This window comes from Protopterus annectens, chromosome 7.part1, assembly GCF_019279795.1.
Source record: "Protopterus annectens isolate FY-2018-M chromosome 7.part1, PAN1.0, whole genome shotgun sequence".
Lineage (NCBI taxonomy): Eukaryota > Metazoa > Chordata > Ceratodontiformes > Protopteridae > Protopterus > Protopterus annectens.
This window is the reverse complement of record NC_056740.1, coordinates 231379132-231399226: the sequence shown is the minus strand read 5'-3', so window position 1 is coordinate 231399226 and position 20095 is coordinate 231379132. Positions and strand designations below refer to the sequence as shown.

The 20095-nt window shown below is 41.6% G+C and overlaps 1 protein-coding gene across 1 annotated transcript in view; it reads right to left on the bottom strand.

Moving 5' to 3' along the window:
* SELENOS (selenoprotein S) overlaps window positions 1-20095 on the bottom strand; it is a 352333-nt gene that overhangs the window by 101693 nt on the left and 230545 nt on the right. Inside the window, exon 5 of the mRNA XM_044078683.1 lies at window positions 173-251. Within this exon, the coding sequence (XP_043934618.1) occupies window positions 173-251 (79 nt within the window). The remainder of the gene's footprint in view (window positions 1-172; window positions 252-20095) is intronic.

Sequence of the window (20095 nt, the reverse complement as noted above, 5' to 3'; positions counted from 1 at the left end):
CATCAGACTATGCAGAATGCTGTTTATGGAGAAGAAGCTCCAACAAATGACTAAATGAGGCTCAATTTGGCAGTAGTTTATAGTTCAGCCAAAACTGTGAATGAGACTAAATGATTAAGTCCCCAGACAGGTGTCAAAATGCAAACGGCTAGCTTTTAAAAGTAATACTTACCAGATCCTCGTAATGACTTTTTGTCAGATTTAGGCTTTGGTCTTGTAGCCAAGTTTGATGCACTTGATTCTCCAGCATCCTGATAAACAAAAAATATTTGAATCATATTCCAAATACATCTACAATAAAAGAAAAACAGCTGTACATGCATTTACATGCAATTTGAAAATGCTCTTATTCAAGCATGCATCGCACAAAATGCCATAACCAGGCAGTTGTGATCAGATCACTAACACACTACCAATAAGCAAAGAAAACACACTCAAAGACAGGAAGAAATTAACTGTAAAGATGCAATACCCCTAGCGCCTTGGCAACATGCCTTCTATGTAGTGAAATGGAGCACCATCCAAATACTTTTTTATATAAATCTTACATCATCAAATCATTTAGTATCAATTAAAAATTAAAGGAACCATGACAGAAACCTCAAATTAAATCAAATCAAAACTGCACATTAATTCCAGTATTCAAACCTTTGAGTGCAGGTGTTCCCAAATTTAACGACCATCCTTAATTCAAACTGATTTAATGCTACTAGTTTATTTCCACCTAATACTAAAACATGCAAGAACATGGAATCTAAAAACAGGTAACAATCCTATTATGTAATTCATGAGTATGTAATGCTTCTGTATTCATTTTCTCACTTCTAACATCTTACAAATGATCTTTATAACCTGAATTTCAGTTTTCTTTTTGTTTGGCCAATATACCAGAGTGGAGGATTACAATTGCACAAAATTCCATAAATTACTCACCATTTTGGACAATTATAATAATGACTAACAGTGTTTTTCTACTAATTATTATTTTTTTCATCCTATAAACAGACATATTGCATGACATGCATCCAAACAGTACGCCCAAGGTTCTAAAATTATTAGCAGACGTTTTGTATAAAAGTCTCTCCAATATTAAGTGTTCCAGAATATGAAAAAAATCACGATACCTGGGAAGAACTCATTTCAACTTTTCATCAGATAAAATGCCCTAATTTGTCTCTTTCGGCTTTTCCCGGTTAGGGGTCGCCACAATGGAACTCCGGTCCGCTACTGATTGGCAGTAGATTTTTATGTACTGGCTTGCCGGGCCTAACGCACAACCTTCAATGAAGGAACGCCCATTCACCCATGTTGCTGCACAGAAGACGCTCTAACTGAGAATCGAACGGGCAATGTCTAACTGTGCTACCGGCAGCACTATAATGTCCATAAATATCTTGGAGAAAAAGAGTATTTTGATACATAGAATAACCTCTCAGTAAGATCACTGAACTACTGCAATAATTATATTTTCCCATTATGAGTTTCCACTAAAAATAAAACAATCTTTGTCTCTTCCAATAAATGCTCTGTACAACTTTGAGCTTTCAATATTTTAATTAAATCATCTGCTAACTCAGCATTTCCGTTAGCATTAGGTTTTAATCAGATAAATTTCCCTATTGGTAATAATTTAAAGAAATGGGGTGATGACAACTATCCGCATAAAGAAAACTATTAGCGGATGTCCTTTGTCTATACAGGGATGTCTTAAACTGTTTCTGTTCAACATTTAGTGTTACATCATAGAAATTTACCACTGCCTTAAATACCTCTAACAAAAACTTAATACCCCATTTACTAGTATGCAAATTATCCACAAATTTTATGACCCGATTAATATCGCAGCATAACATTAATTCATCAATATAGCAAACATATTCTACAACTTGAAGTTGCATAAATTCGTTACATGTGATGATTAGTGATCAGCAGTATGGTTTCATGCCAGGAAAGAGCACTACAGATGCGATCTTTGCTCTGAGAGTGTTGATGGAGAAGTACAGAGAATGTCGGAAGGAGTTGCATTGTGTTTTTGTAGACTTAGAGAAAGCATATGACAGGGTGCCTAGAGAGGAGTTGTGGTATTGTATGAGGAAGTCAGGAGTGTCAGAAAAGTATGTAAGAGTGGTACAGGATATGTACGAGGGTAGTGTGACAGCGGTGAGGTCTGCAGTGGGAGTGACGGATGCGTTTAAGGTGGAGGTGGGGTTACATCAAGGATCAGCACTGAGCCCTTTCTTATTTGCAATGGTGATGGACAGGTTGACAGGCGAGATCAGACAGGAGTCCCCGTGGACTATGATGTTTGCAGATGACATTGTGATCTGTAGTGAGAGTGGGGAACAGGTGGAGGAGACCCTGGAGAGATGGAGATAGGCTCTAGGGAGAAGAGGAATGAAGGTCAGCAGGACTAAGACAGAATATATGTGTGTGAATGAGAGGAATGGTGAGGATGCAAGGAGTAGAGGTGGCGAAGGTGGATGAGTTTAAATACTTGGGGTCAATACTTCAGAGTAATGGTGAGTGTGGAAGAGAGGTGAAGAAGAGAGTACAGGGAGGATGGAGTGGGTGGAGAAGAGTGCATGAGTGATTTCTGACAGACGAGTACCTGTAATTGTGAAAGGGAAGGTCTATAAGAGGGTAGTGAGACCAGCTATGTTATATGGGTTGGAGACAGTGGCATTGACAAAAAGGCATGAGTTTGAGCTGGATGTGGCAGAATTAAAGATGTTAAGATTTGCACTGGGTGTGACGAGGGTGGACAGGATTAATAATAAGTATATTAGTGGGTCAGCCCAGGTTGGAAGGTTTGGAGACAAAGCCAGAGAGGCACGATTACTTTGGTTTGGACATGTGCAGAGGAGGGATGCTGAGTATATTGGGAAAAAGATGCTAAGGATGAAGCTACCAGGTAACAGGAAAAGAGGATGGCCTAAGATAAGGAATATGGATGTGGTGAGAGAGGACATGCAGGTGGTTGGTGTGACAGAGCAAGATGCAGAGGACAGGAAGAAATAGAAGCATGTGATCTGCTGTGGCGACCTAACGGAACAATATATATATATATATATATATATATATATATATATATATATATATATATATATATATATATATATATATATATACACACACATTCTTTCAAACTCTGGCATGAAAATGTTTGCATAAGCAGGAGCAAAAAGAGACTCCCAGAACTATTCTTATTTCTATATTTCTAAGTAAAGATAGTGTGCGTTAAACAAAACTACAATAATGCAAGTATGAAAGACACATAGGCCCCTCCCTTAAATAAAATGCCTCCACTGTTAAATCTGTTGAATAGGGAATACAAGTATATAAACTTATTACACCCTAATTAACCCAACAATATTCTCTTTTCCACTCAGTACTTTCACTACTTCACTGATATTTACAAAAAAAGTAAATCGCTTAACAAATTCTTTTAATAAATTATGCTAAAGTAAAATAACATTCTGCTGAAAACCATCAATCCCCAAAATGGTAGGATGACCTATATGGTTAAGCAACAACTTATGGATATTGTGGATGGCATAAAATACTGCACACTTTGTATAGTTATCATACAACCTAATTACATATTTGCTTGTGAAAAAAAGGTGCTACAGCTGTGACCATACTCCATGCTACCTAAAAGACTCTCTTACTCCATCTAATTATGCTGTATAGCCAACTTCATCCTCAGTACCTTCACCTCTTAGTCTCCTTTTCCGTTTCCTTTCTCTCTCTTTGACCCACATTCTTACAACTGGCTACTACACACCCTGTTGCACTACTATTACTTCTGTTCTAACTATGTACAGTTGTATGATATTGATGTACTAAGTTGACATTAACTTGTCTGGTTCTTCTGCTGTATCATTCTATGTATTACAGTGTTATTCTTTTATATGCCCTGGACTAAATCTTTAAATGAGCCACAGTGATAAGCACACTACCCTTGTTAAGAAGTTCAGATAAATACATGCAAACAAATGCCTTCACTACAGGATTTATCATTATTTATTTATTTACTGGGTAAGTCCAACTGGGACAGAAGCCCATTTTCAGTGGAGGCCTGGGGGAAAAGCTCCACAGAAACACAAGCAATATACAATAATTAGATAGCACAACAGTATACATACAATAAGATGCAGAATACATATCTTCTAGTTAGTTTACACAAAGTAGTATTCAATATAGTTTTCTAGTAAATAAAGGTTAAAAAAGAAAAACAAACATTTCAGTGAAGATCACCGTGAGAAAAAATAAAGTTGGTAGTGTGTACATATTAAATTACAGTTATGACCAAATTACATTTCCTTTATATACATTTATTTTTGAGTAGCAATGAACACCGAGGAGAGGGAGAAAATGAGATAACAAGTGGACAGTATATTGAGAGAGTTACAGATATCTTGCCAGTCAGGTTTGGCACAGGAGCAATGCCTGTTCTTGGATAGATGTTCAAATAGTAGTTTAAATCTGGTAGATTCAGGTGCATTTTGGAGGGTGTGGGGTACAGAGTTCCATAATTTGGCTATCTGATTTGAGAATAGGGCTTCACCGTGAGTGTTGTTAGCTTTGTTTACTGTGAGAAAGTTTGTGTCTGCAGATCTTCGACTTTGTGGGCATGAGAAGGGAACAAGAAGTTCCTTGAGGGATGGGCAACTGTCAGGATGGAAAATATTGTGTGTGAAATTAAGTTGGTATAGACGAAGAAGGTTAGGTAGCTCGAGCCAATTTCATTTAAGTAGAGCAATACAATGGTGGGTTTGGTGGGGAAGGTTGGCTGCAAAACGGGCTATTTTGTTGTAGCAAGTTTCCAATTTGGTTAGGTCTGATTTTTTTAGGTTGGTAAAAGGGGAAAAGCATATAGGAGTGTAGAGAGGAGGAAGCTTCTGGATATGGCTAGTTTGGTATGGTCAGTGAGGAATGGCTTGCTTCTGTACAGTGAGCCAAGTTTGATATGAACTTTCTTAATTGTGGTGGCTATGTGTTGGTTAAATCTGAGTTTGTTGTCAATTATCACTCCAATGAGTTTTGTATGCTCAACTGGTTGGATGACTCTTGTCAAGTGTTCTTGTTCGTTGTTACGTTCTTTTGGTTGGATGACTGTTGTTTGCTGAGAGAATAGTGAAAGGAGGGGTGGTTGGTGATTGTTTGCTACTGGTAAATAGCATTAACAGTGTCTTTTTGGGGTTGAGGATTAGTTGCGATTCACTTAGATATGTTTCTATATCATTAAAAGCTTGTTGGACTACTATTTGGAGGTCTGGTAAGGTATCTGCTGAGCAGATTAAAGTTGAATCGTCTGCATACTAAACTACTTTAGCATGTGTTGTGGATGAGGCTAGATCATTAGACAAGATGATGAAAAGAAGGGGTCCTAGTATGGACCCTTGGGGGACACCAACCGAGACAGGCAGAAGTGGTGAGAGTTCAGATTTCCATCATACTGCTTGTTGTCTGTCAGAAAGATAGCTTAGGAACCAGGAGAGGGAAGTCTTAGATAGTTTAGTGAGGCAAGGTTCATAGTACCAAGAGTACTAAGGAGTTTCTGATGCCTCTCAACTGTCCCCGATTTTCAGGTATGTCCCAGATTTTAACTCAAATTATAGCTCTGTCCCTCTTAAACCCTCCTAACACTAGTGCCTTTTGGAGGAAAGGTGCTGAATTATACTTAATAATGACAATGATTAAGAGTTACAGACTGCTGTTCCTTCAGGAAATGTATATTAATTCACATGCTCTTATTTTGTCAATGTCTCAAGTTAATATAACTAATATTTTAAAAGTGTCCATAACAGTCCCAATTTTTTCTGGATTTGTCCCTGATTCTGTTGAAATTTGTCCCCGATTGGTTGAGAGCTATCTGATGGGAGACGGTGTTGAAAGCTTTTGACATGTCTAAGCAGATTGATGCTACTTGCTGGTTTGAATTTTTCAGTTGGTTGATGGTGTTAGAAAATTAATTAGGGCTGTGGTGGTGCTATGTTTTGGTCTGAAACCATGTTGGGAGAGATAAGGTTGTGAGAGAACAGGTATTGTAGTAATTGTGTGTGTATACATTTTTCCAGAATTTTGACACAAGGGGAAGGATGGCTATGGGACTGTAATTGTTTAATTCTGTTGATGTTCCTTCTTTATGCAGAGACATGATATAGGACATTTTCCATAATTTTGTGACATATTGTTCTGCTATAGACCTATTTACCACAATGGAGATAAGCAGAGCTATGGCATCAGCTGACAGTTTGAAGTACTCATTGGGGAGTTGGTCAGCTGCAAAGGAAGGAGGTTTCAGTTTTTTCAGCATTGTTGTTATGGTGTTGGTAGAGACAAGTTTGAGGTCAAAAAAGTTATTTTCCACATTAGGTGGAAGAGACAGAGGGGTGGAATTGTTCCCTGTAACTAAGGAGAGGATGGTGTTTATAAAGTAGGTGTTGATTTGCGAGGCTTTGTTTACTGGCTGTTTTTTCTGGGGTTGTAGCTTTACCTGGGTGGAAGAGTGAGTTAACTGCGTGCCAGAACATTTTGGAATGGTTTTCATATTTGTTTTGCATAGCTGTATAACATTTTTTTGTCTAGTCTGAGTTGTTTTTTTGTTTGATTGCAGAGCTGCTGATAAGCTAGCAGAATTTTATTGTCTTTTGTTTTTTGGTATTGATACCAGGTTTTGTCCCTTAGTTTTTGAAGTTTAATGGTTTCTTTTGATATCCAGGGCAATCTCTTATTTTTAGCACATGTAAGAGGTGGTGCTAAGCTATTTAGAATAGCTAGAAATGTGTCACTGAAGTATGTTATGGCCTGGTCAAGTTGGAGATGGAGTGGTGTCCAGTTGCATTTACTGAGCATGTCTACGAATGCTTCGTTGGAGAAGTTTTTGGTATTTTGTACAACTTTGTAAACTATGGTTCTGGGTGAGTTGAGATGATGACGGATTAAGTAGGCAGGTCTATGGTCACTTAAATTATTTGGAAGGCATCCGAAGAGATCGTTATGGGTGGTACTGTTGATAAGCGACCAGTCTAAGATAGATTCCCTTTTGCTATGTTTATCTATTTGAGTGGGAAACTGGATTGTTTGGGAAAATCCATGTAGAGTTATGAAGGTAGAGGGGTTATCACCAGTGCAAGTGTTCCAGTCTAAGTTGAAGTCACCTATAATAATGGTTTCATGGGTGTAGGTTGAGGATGTCCAGGCTATGAGTTCCTCAATGGCAGTGGGAGTATTACTGGGAGGTATGTAAGTGGCTATTACGGTAATACTTTTCTTTGGGTTGATTCTGAGCTGTGTTACTAGAACTTCAAAGTTGTTATCATAATGGTATCTAATGGGTATTCGGGTATTTTGTGGGACGTGAGGGTTGGTCACAGCAAATTCTTGCTGAACAGTAGATAGTGCCTCTTGATTAGCTGCCTCTGCTGCTGCTAAGTACAGCATCCAATAGGCAGCAATCAAGATTTCCAGTTCATTGACTTCAAGAAGGAAGAACACTCTAACTGGAATAGTATTTATCTCCCAGAGATCCACATCTAAGTCCTGATAAGGACTCAGCTGTCTAAGTCCTGCTCGGGGCTCAGCTGTTCTTTTGAGGAGGCGGCTTTGTGGAGGGCCTACGGTTGTCCTGAGAACTGTTGTTAGCCCTAAGGAGGGCTGTTGGTATTCCTGAAGAGGGCTTTTTTGGCTCTAATAAGAGCCTTTGTGGAGTGGTGGTCCTAAGAAGGACCCTTTTAGTCCTTACAAGGACTTTTTGTGCTTTACAGATCCCTTGTTGGTCCTAATAAGGACCTTTCAAGAATGGGCAGTAGAGGTGGTCCCTTACTTATTGCCAGTTAGCCCTTATAAGGACTGGTGTGTCCCCTTGTTGGTCAAGGCTGGGCTTCAGTGGGTCCTAATAAGGACTGTTGCAGTCCCGATGGGTCATATTTAGTCCAAAAAGGACTGTTGTGCCCCCTTGTTGATCAAGGCTGGGATCTATGGTGAAATCTCAGTGGGTCCTAAAAAGGACCTTGATAGCCCTTAGAAGGACTGGTTCTGGCCTGTGGAGAAAGTTAAAAAACTGCAAGACTTAAAAACACCAATACATAGCAGACCAACACAAAACATGTAGAAACATAGAACAAACACACAAAATACAAGAGCTCTGGGTTGTTGAGCTCTGGGCATGCAAGGCAGTCCCTGGTACAAGAAGGATCCTGGAGACAGTTCAAGTCAAGCAATATTCCTTTATTGTTCAGTCCTTGCAGGTTACAAATTCCAATCTTCCTCCTAGCATTATTCTGACTAACTAAACCTACTGTACTGTGCTTACTTTTATATAGATAAAGGAGGGTGTGTCAGAGTCAGCCAATAACCAGGGTGGGGGTCTGGTTAGGGCGTAGCCTTTAATGAGTGCTTCCACTCTGGTGGGTGTGGCTTAACTAGTTCCATCTATCAATTAGATACAAATTATGTTACATTTGTTTGGATGTTTTAACCTAATCTTAAGTGTTTCACTCCTCTTTTATTTAGTTAGATTATTGGTTTAGTTTGTTTACTAGTTTGTTCAAATTACACAAGGTTATACTGGTAAACATTCTTTAGTTTAGTAAATTGTGTTACTAGATCTTTATAAAAAATACATCATTGTATTACCAGCATAACCATCATCAAAAAGACAAAAAAACATATTGACACGCAAACCATCTTTACATTACAACATTACAACAAATAAGATATTATACCTGTATCATTACTCAGAGTTTGATACCAATGCTTTAGCTATAAGCTTCTTAAGGGAGGAAGTACTGTGTGTGTGTGTGTGTGTGTGGGGGGGGGGGTATGTGGGGGACCCCAAAGTCTGTGGTTCATTATTTTGGGTCTCAATTCTATGTGTTGGGAGGGTGTCCCTTTCCTGCAGTTCTTATGGGATGAGTTGCCTTAATAAGTTGGTGAAACCAACCCACTAAACTTGTCTGTTGTAGATAGTCTTGGGATGTGTCAATTAGGTCCTTATTAGGACCAACAAGGGATCTGTAAAGCACAAAAAGTCCTTGTAAGGACTAAAAGGGTCCTTCTTAGGACCACCACTCCACAAAGGCTCTTCTTAGAGCCAAAACAGCCCTCTTCAGGGCTACAACAGCCCTCCTTAGGGCTAACAACAGTCCCCCTTAGGGCTAACAACAGTCCCCCTTAGGACGACCGTAGGCCCTCCACAAGACCGCCTCCTCAAAAGAACAGCTGAGCCCCGAGCAGGACTTAGACAGCTGAGTCCTTATCAGGACTTGGATGTGGACCTCTGGGAGATAAATACTATTCTAGTTAGAGTGTTCTTCCTTCTTGATTTTATACCCACTCCACGGAGTGGGCTACACTCGAAGAGCAGACGGATACCACCCACCTTGGTTTCATTTTAACTACAGTTCATTGACTTCAGAAAAAAACATGCAAAAAGTATATACTTGTAAAAATTACATAAATAAGTAAAAACAATAAGTGAACCTTACCCCCTTTCCATTAAACACCTGCATGTTAGCAGTCATTATCTGACATTCAGTCCAGCTAAGGTGGCAGAGAGATTGCATCTCTCACCAGTTATCTGCTATGCTAAGTCAGTCAATACAATATCCTTACTAATGCATCATTCCTCCAGTACGTCCTAGAGACAGCAAGATCACACCGAAGGATATCAATGTCATTATCTTAACAGAATAAGGACATAATTACACGACAGTCTTAGATTGGCTGTAACTACTTTGGCAAGCATCCCACAAACAAGCCACCATAATCCTAAAACTAGACTACAAGAAGAGGGATGGAGGGATTTAGCTAATGTAGAGAGACTGATTATACAGGAGTACTGCTGTTGGTAGATTTGAGTTGCAGTCAACATCTATTTTGTTGACACAGTTTGGTCGACAAAACAAATGGTCAACAGTTGTATGAAACATGCAACTTCCTGGGTTGGGGAATTTGATCTTTCTTGGGGACTGTGTGATCTCGGAGTTAGTACACATAAATAGGGTGTGTGGAGGATGCAGAGTTGGGGGGGCATGTTTTTTTTAATTTGCATGGTCCAAGTTTAACCCTCAGAGTATGTGTACAAGCATGTTGGCATTTGAGTTGTCGACCTGGATCACTAGATCCGTGTGTGTGTGTGTGTGTGTGTGTGTGTGTGTGTGTGTGTGTGTCTCATATATTTAGAAGTTATGTACTCACCATAACGTTCCATCTGAGTAGGTACTTCATTTGTCTGCAACCTGTGGGTATCGGATCCGACCTTGGATCCGACCGACCACTTTCCAAGCTTCAAGATCCGAGCTCCTAGCTCCTCCCCTCTACCCACAATCCCCTGTCACCACCACACTACCTCAGATCGGTTTTGCTGTATCACCTGATAAACCTGTAAATAAAACAGGTTCAGTTATTCTCAAAGAATCAGATATGATTCTAGAAACCCGATACAGGTTAGGAGGATGGCAGGGGGGGATGGTTGCAGACAAATTAAGTACCTACTCAGATGGAACGTTATGGTGAGTACATAACTTCTAAATCTGAAGTAGCTACTTCATATGTTCTGCAACCTGTGGGACAGATTCCCCATCTACCTAAACAAAGAACCTGGCCTGGGTGGCCTATGGAAGAGTATTCCGAAGCACCGCGGAGCCAAAGGACGCCCTGCTTCTAGATATCATGTCCAGCTTATAATGAGAAATAAACGTATGAGAAGAAGACCAGGTGGCTGCTGAACGTATGTCGTCCAATGGCATCCTGGACCAGAAGGCTGCAGAAGTTGCAATGGACCGTGTGGAATGTGCACGAATTTTTAATGAAGTTGTTTTGCCCGATGCCTTGTAAGCCTGAGAAGTACATTGACAAATCCAATTAGCCAGTGTCACTTTGGAGATAGGTTTCCCCATGGTTGGAGGAGCAAAGGACACGAACAGTTGATCAGCCTTACGAACGTCTTTGGTCCTGTGCAGGTAAAAACGCAACTGTCTATGTACATCTAGTGTATGCAACATGTATTCTCCCTTATTTTGAAAATTCTTGAAAAACACTGGCAGATTGATAGTCTGATTGATATTTGCCACAGATGCCACTTTTGGTAAAAAGGACGGGTTAGTCCTGAGAGACGCTCTGTCATTGTGAAAAATAAGGTAGTGAGGTTTCATACACAAAGCTTGGAGCTCTGAAACACTTTTAGCAGAAGTTATGGCTACCAAGAATGCTGTTTTCCAGGATAGAAATTTAAGAGGTACAGAAGCTGCAGGCTCAAAAGGAGGTTTCGTCAAGGCTTGCAGAACAAAGGTTAAGTCCCAAGGGGGAATCACGGATTTCACAGGTGGCTTGAGAAAAACGCCACGCAAGAATGTCTTACACAATTTTGTAGACGCTGGACCCTAACCAGTCTCCCACATGAAAATGGGCTATTGCTGCCAATTGTACTTTCACCATTGATGCACTGGCCCCCTTGTTGAAATATCATAGACAAAAAATCCAAGACTGTAGGAATCGGAACAGTAAAAGGGTTGAGGCCCTGGCTGCTAGCCCAGATAGAAAATAGTTTCCACTTGCTATTATAGATTTTCCTGGTGGACGGTTTATGAGCCGCTACCAGAATAGTTTTCACTGGTGACAAGATGCCGGGAGTGCTAGCCATTAGTGGTTTACCAGGTTCGGTGTTGGGCACCCTGCTGGGTGCGAGATCAGATCTGGAATGGGATCCAGGATTAAAGGGGAGGAGAGACTGTGAGACTGCAGGTATGGAAACCAGATTTGACGAGGCCAGAATGGGGCTATGAGGATAATTTTGCTCCACAACCGTGCGGCTTTCTGCATGAACTTCAGCATGAGCAGACCGGGAGGCCAAGCATGAATCAGAGCGTCTCTGGGGCTCTCCCCTTCTGGGGGAAGAATTGCAAAGAACTCGCTGCATTTTGTGTTTTGGGGAGTAGCAACGAGATCGCAGCGAGGCCAACCCCACTTGTGGAAAATCTCCATCGCAACTTTCGGATTGAGAGACCACTCATAAGGACTGAGAATTACTCGACTCAATTTGTCCGCCAGGATGTTGGATCGTCCTGGAATGTGCGTTGCTATCAGAAAGCGGTTGGTGGATATCGCCCATTCCCAAACTCTCATGGTTTCTCGACAAAGAGGGTAGGATCTGGTTCCCCTTTGTTTGTTTATATACCAGACCACTGACATATTGTCTGTCTGTATTGCAATCGCTCCTAGAGGTAGAAGGTCTTAGAGAGCCTGCAACGCTAGAAGCACCGCCTTCATCTCCAGAACATTTATGTGCAAAGCGGTCTCCGACAAGGTCCATGTACCTTGGACGGTTCTGCCCAAACAATGCCCCCCCCAACCCTAGGCAAGAAACATCCGTGGTTAACGTGGCCTGGGGAGGGGGAAGCACAAAAGGTCTCCCTCGCCTGAGTTCTGGGGAGTGAAGCCACCAAAGGAGGGATTCCCTGCAAACCCTGCTCAGGGGGATAGGAGTATTCAATGGATGGTGTAACAGTGACCATTGAACTTGGGAGTGTCCACTGTAATATACGCATCCTTAGCCGAGCATGGAGAGAGAGGCCGATAACCGCTGCCATCGAACCTAGTGCTCTCAGGACTAACTCCGCCGGCGGAGCTTTCGTGCGAAGAAGAGCCAAAACTTGAAGGGAGAGGCTGGACAGCCTGTCCGAAGTCAAGAAAGCCCGAGAAGATCGGGAGTCTAGTCTGGCTCCTATGAAATCTAATACTTGCACAGGATGAAGAAAAGACTTCGGTATGTTGACTGAAATGCCCAAACTGTCGGCAAGAGACAGAACATAGTCCCTCGCGATACAAAGTTGATGCCTGTTGGTTGCTGTGAGGAGCCAGTCGTCTAGGTGCAGAAAGACCCTTACGCCCTGAAGCCTCAGGTGGGCCGCAACCACTGCCATGACTTTGGTGAACACCCTGGGGGCTGAGGTGAGTCCGAACGGAAGGACCCTGGAACTGGTAATGACTGGCCCCTAGCCGGAAGTGGAGGAACCTCCTGGACCGTCTGTCCATTAGAATGTGGTAGTACGCGTCCTTGAGGTCTATCGAGCACATCCAGTCATTCTCCTGCATTAAGGGGAGAATAGATTGTAGAGTGACCATCCGGAACTTTTCTTTGGGGACAAACATGTTTAGAGCGGACAAGTCTAGAATGGGCCTGAGGTCCCCCGTCTTTCTTGGCACCAAAAAGAACCTCGAGTAGTAGCCTGATCCGAACTGGTCTGGGGGGACCCGCTGGATGGCTCTTTTTTCTAACAAATTTGAAATCTCTACGGTCGCCGCCTCTCTTTGATTGGGTGGGACATTGGGGAGGCGACCACCTGAGGGAGGACGAAATAGGAAGGGAATGATGTAGCCTCTGGATATAATCCGGAGCACCCATCGATCTTTCGTGATGGACTCCCACATTGACAGGTGCTTTGTTAAATGCCCCCCGACTGCCTCCAGAGCTGGACAGTCGGGTAAGCCCTCAGGGCTGCTGCGCGGGTCTCTCGGAGAAAGGCTCCCTAGACCCGAAGTTACGCGGTCCCCCTCTGCCTCTGGGCCGGCGTCCACCCTGCCCCCCTCTGCCTCTGGAGGGCGCGGAGTCCGAAGCTGGATAGGATTGCTGAGACTTACGGAACCACAGCTTCTTTTGCCCCCTCTGATTCCTTGAGAAGGAACGTTGGGGGCTCGAGAAGCGGACTCCGACGGCAGACAGCGTCTTCCCGTCCTTCTCGCTTTGGACTAGTGTATCGCGGACGGTCTTGCCAAAAAGCGAAGAGCCGAAGGGTGCGTTCGCGAAGGACGCCTTGAAAGGTTCCGCGAAATTACAAAGGCAGTGCCAGGCGTGGCATTGCAAGACAACACCTGCCCCGCTGGCCCTTGCGGCTCCCTCCGTAGCATAAGTCAGTAGCCGCATGGACGTATTTGAGATGGACTTAAGAGTGGCCATACGAGTCGAGAACACGGTCTTGTCCTCGACCGACATGGACTCTGGTGGAGCTGCAGTGTATTCCTTAATCAAATCCCGTTGCAGCCTGATGACATGCGCCATATAATTCAGCGCCCTCACAGAGAAGGTTGCTGAAGCAAAGGTCCGCTTCCCTATACAGTGCAGCGCCCGGGACTCCTTGTCCGGCGGGTGGACCGTGGAGCTCTCCTGGGAGAGTTCTCTCTTAGTGGCAACAGCCACCAACATGGCATCAACTGGAGACCCTTTGGCCCAAGCCTGCCTATCTGAAGGGGGGCTAAGGATTTTATCCGGCCGGCGTGGGATTGGCTCCACGGTGTCGGGCTCCTTCCAAGCCCTGGTAGTCAGGAGGTTTACCAGGGGATCTGCTGGTGGGGACACCCAGGAGGTATATGGGCCCACGTCAAACGCCTCCAGGAATACGGACTCATCCGAGGAAGGTTTTTGGGCAGACCACCCCCCCCCTAATACGCAACATTTCCATGATGTCTCCAATCCTCGGGGGGCGACCTTGGGGAACCTTCCCTTTCCTCTAAGTCCGTATCTGTGGTGACGGACTCCGGGGAGTCCATGTGCCTCCTTTTACATGTCCGTTTACGAGGCACCTCTTCTGCGGGACTATCAGAAGAGGGCTCATCAACGGCCTCTTGTTCCTCCGAGGGAACCAACTGGAAGGTCTGAGCAGGCTGTCCCGATGGAAAGATGATGGAAGGTAGACCCATATACAGTGAGGGAGCGGAAGGATCCAAAGCCCGGGTCGGGGACCTGGAAGACCTCGACAGTACCCTCTCCACTACCTCGAACGCCGAGGGAGAACTACTCTCTTCCGGCCCTGAGAGCAGTTTCCTCGGCTCCGAGATAGGGGTCGGAGCCGAAGCCGTCGGATCCGAGAGGGAGGTGCTCTCCGACACAGAAGGCGCCGAAGAGGCACCCGCTCCCACGGATCCGACGCCCAGCCCACGGCCCAGAGAACTCAGATCCGAGATGCTCGAGGGTATGGTCGGCGTCGAGAAGGCTTGGGCCACCCGTGCCGACAAAACCCCGGTTCCGAAAGGGCCTGGATCCAAAGACTCCAAAACCCAGATCCGGGTTGAAGAAGGAGAAATAGGGGCAAATATTAAAGCTGCACTCCCCCCCCTGTGGGGGGGAGGCAAGAGCACCCCCATCTGCATTTGGGTCTGCAGAAACCGACGCATCATCCTGTCCATATCGGCGTCGGAGAGAGACCTAGTAGATCTAGAGGAGGTCATAGAGACGGGCCTGGAAGGCCACCTCGACAACCTCGAGGGTGATCGGTGCTCCTCCTCCGGCGAGAAGCAAGGGGATCGGAGCCGAGAAGGAGAAGATCCGGACACCCTTGGGGGCGATTTAGCAGTCTTTGATGGCGGAGCCGAGGGGTGAGGCTCGGCTCGCCTCTTATGTCGGTGTTTCTCCCTGTGCTTTTCCCTAGAAGGAGAAGACTGAACTTCCCTTGTACTCAAGGCTACAGTGGGGGTTGAGTCCCAGCCTGAGTCAAGGGAGTCAAGGGTGTCGAAGCTACCTGGGCAGCCTGCACCTTAGAGGGAGAGGAGGAAGAGGCCTCCTCCGAGGGAAGCAATCCCGCCAGAATAAGCCTGTTTCTCCTGTCCCTCACAGCCCAGGGGTTGAAGGCTGCACAAACCTGGCAGTCTGAAGACAAATGGGCAACCCCCAGGCATATAATGCACTGAGTGTGGCCATCAGCTGGGGAAAGCTTATGGCCACACCCAGTGCATTTAGAAAAAAAAGCCTTATGGCCTTCGGCCATTTTACTAACACACGCACTCACACGCCCAAACCCCTAGGGGAGGGGTTACTAAACACCAAAGCGCCAATCCCGAAAATAAAAAAGGGCAGAGAAACACGCTCTCAACACATACACTTTTTAATTAGTCGAAATTTAAGAAAAAAATCACTTCCCTGCTACTAAAGCTCAGGAGCTCTTCTCAAGTTGCTTGTGATCAAGCCGCAGCAAAAACGATCTGGGGTAGTGTGGTGGTGACAGGGGATTATGGGCAGAGGGGAGGAGCTAGGAGCTCGGATCTTGAAGCTTGGAAAGCTGCCGGTCGGATCCGAAGTCGGATCCGATACCCACAGGTTGCAGAACAAATGAAGTAGCTACTTCAGATTATATATATATATATATATATATATATATATATATATATATATATAATATATATATATATATATATATATATATATATATATATATATATATATATAAATATATATATATCTATATATATCTATATATATCTATATCTACATATATATGGATATATATATATATATATATATATATATATATATATATATATATATATATATATATATATATATATATATATATATATATATATATATATATATATATATATATATATATATATATATATATATATATATATATATATATATATATATATATATATATATATATATATATATATATATATATATATATATATATATATATATATATATATATATATATATATATATATATATATATATATATATATATATATATATATATATATATATATATATATATATATATATATATATATATATATATATATATATATATATATATATATATATATATATATATATATATATATATATATAGAGAGAGAGAGAGTAAACAAACTTCACTATAAAAATAAATTCATAATACATGCATAATAAGAGAATGACAACCCTCACTGTGGTATAAGCTTTCATCCATTTTTTGTAGGAACTTCTTCAGAATGACTAACAGATGCAAGTTGTTAAATTAATCATACTCCAAACTGTCAATAATTAATAATCAACCAATGATTGATGCATTAGTCTAACCACTGCTTAATATTAAACATTAAACATTCTGTAGAAATACGAGCCAGAGATGACTGAACTATGTACACCATACAAGTACGTGCAAAAGGCATAGACTCCATTGAGAATGTTATTTCAACCTTTTTAGGGCACATTTCATGTTTGGTACTGGACAATAACTTTTTTCATTTTAACAAGCATGTTTATAAACAGATAAGAGGAGCTGCCATGGGCACAAAAATGGCATCAGCATTCGCAAACATTGTTTTAAGTGAGTGGGAGTTGAATACACTGGTTCAGTTACCTGGATTTGAACTTACAGAACACTACTGTCATTTTATTGATGATATTTCTTTGTCTGGAAAGGTACTGAAAACCAGTTACATATATTTGTGGATTCCTTGCCAGCTAGCATTGTTTTTTTTTTTTTTAACTTTTGTCATTGCTGGTATAGGCTCGTCTGTATCTTTCTTGGACACTACCTTTTCTTTTAACAAATCCACTGGTTAACTTTCATGTAACATTTTCAGGAAGGAGACGTAAAGAAACTACCTGGACTTCTGAAGTCAGCATCAGTTCTTTATGAAAAGGAATGTGGTAAAGGGTCAGTTTGTGAGACTATCTAGACCGATTAGCAGTGATGTCACCTTTGAAACTGAATGTGATTTTCTAACTAAATTGTTTGTATCCGCTACACTGGATTCTTTCCATTACAAAAGAAATTAAATCTGTGAGACACATTAGATTCCCACCCATTTTAAAATATGGCTTTGACACGCCTCCCAAAACAGCCTAGTGAATCTAACAGGTGTTTAAGTTTTTCTCTCCCTATTAGCAGGGACATGAGACACATCAGGGAAATTATACGCAGTAATTGGAGAATCATGTTCAGTAATAGTACCTTAAAAGAGTTGGTTGGGTCTTGTCCTAAATTCACCTTCAAAAAGGCCAAAACTTTAAAATAATTTTTTGAAAAACAGGACCAAGCTTTTCTTTTGTCTGAACCTGTAGTACTAAGTAACACATCTGGAATGTTAAAATGTGGTAAATGTATCTGCTGTGAATACATCTCAACAGGGGATTCATATTCATTTAATCATTGTAAAGTGACTATTAATTTCAGAAAAGGCCGTAATTGTTAACAGCTCCATGGTAGTTTATGCAGCAGTGTCTTCTTGTCAGAATTTTTACATTGGTAAAACACAGAAACTGAGTGATAGAATAAAGGAACATAATGCTGTCATTAGATCTGGAGATAGGACCAATGTTTTGGGTAAATACAACATCACCTGTATTGGTTTTGACAGATTTTGGTTCTTTGTTTTAGAACAAATTCCTGATTTTTTCTGAGAGTCTGATAATCTCCTGCAGGTTTTGGAGTTCAAGTGCAGATGTATCGGAGGGCTGATTATCACCATGATTTAAATGAATCCATTAACATGAAATGTGCCCTAAAAAGGTTGCAATAACATTGTTAATGGAGTCCATGCCTTTTGCACATACTTGTATGGTGCACATAGTTCAGTCATCTCTGGCTCATAGTTCTATTGAATGTTTAATGTTTAATATTAAGCAGTGGTTAGACTAATGCATCAGTTGTTGGTTGATTATTAATTATTGACAGTTTGGAGTATGATTATTTCACAACTTGCATCTGTTGCAGTCATTCTGAAGAAGTTCCTACACGATAAAGGGACGACAGCTTATACCACAGTGAGGGTTGTCGTTCTCTTTTATTATGCATTTATTTTTCATGTTTATAGTTTCGTTTGTTTACTATATTCATTAGTTTTCCTCACTTATTTCCTTGGTTTGAAGTTCATACATGCATACACACATATATATATATATATATATATATATATATATATATATATATATATATATACATATACACACACACACTGTATACATGGATCTAAAAAGTAGATTTTTTGTGTGTTTTTTTTTTTTTTTTGATGATCGAGTTTTCAGAAACGCGAAATTCATATGGACAAGACCATAAGATCAAGTTTCTGAAAATTCGATCATAAAAAAAACACACACACACACAAAAATCTACCTTTTTTTTACATTTATGCAGGAGGCAAGCCCCCCGGTGACCCCACACCTCCCATGCAAATTATATATACCAACTCTGAGATCGCACTACAGTGAAGAAAAGGTTAAATTTCCTTCTTCTTGCTGTATCACAATCTCCGTTCAAAAGCTTCAGGTTTTCAAAAACTCAATTATATGGCCTCGACCATATGAATTTAGAGTTTCTGAAAACTCAATCAGCTGAAGGGGATCCATACAGACACAAACAGAGCCAGAGACACACAGAGACAGAGACACACAGAGACAGTTGAGTACCTTACACAAATGTACTATGACATTTCAAACATTTTGCCTTCATACAGTACTTGCCAATTGGGTAGCACCAGCTTACTTCCTTTGGATAACTCTTGAGGAAACTAGCCAATAGCTTTGGGCATAAAACCCAGCTTGTCATGTCTACTAAATGTATGCACTGTAGACAAGTCACTGTTCCAAAATTTTCAGCAGTTAGAATGCCTCTGAAGAAGGCTGCACAACCTGAAACGGTACATAGCTGTTGCATCAAATCCCTTTCCAGTGTCACCCAACAGAGTCTGGCTCATCAAACAAGAAAATCACAAACTTTTTTTTTTCTTAACTTACCCTAAAGATCTGCAACTTCAGAACTGGTATCAATAGTTAAAGTAGTGCACAGATCCTCCTGCAAGTGGGTGTGGGACTTTGCCCCAGAGTGAATGAAATCAACTCAGATGGTCCTTATATGACAAAAAAGAATTACAAAATGAGTGACACTCTCCAAAAGAAGGAAGAACCAAGCTTTTCTTGACCAAAGATATGTTTCTTGCTTTTAATAGAATAAAAGGAAAACATACAGTGTCCCATTTCCAACACGAAGTACTGTAAAGTTTTGCTCAAACTTTGAGAGCTAGGCATGTTGTTGGGAGGAAGACTGTTACAAATCTAGATTACCCCCACATGCACAAAAGATGAAACACTTCTGGATTGAGCTCCCCTTATGATTCAGATGAACTGACTGACTTCACTGGTCTGTACCACATAGCTTATATGTACAAAAAAGATGAGTAATTGAAAAATCTATGGACAAGTCTCCACTGTTGCATGGCCATCCTGTAAAAGCTAGAACAAACTTGGATCACTTTTGTTTACACACTGCATTCACCATGCTACTGCCTATAATTACACTGTCCGTGTCAATGCCTAGATCACCTACAAACT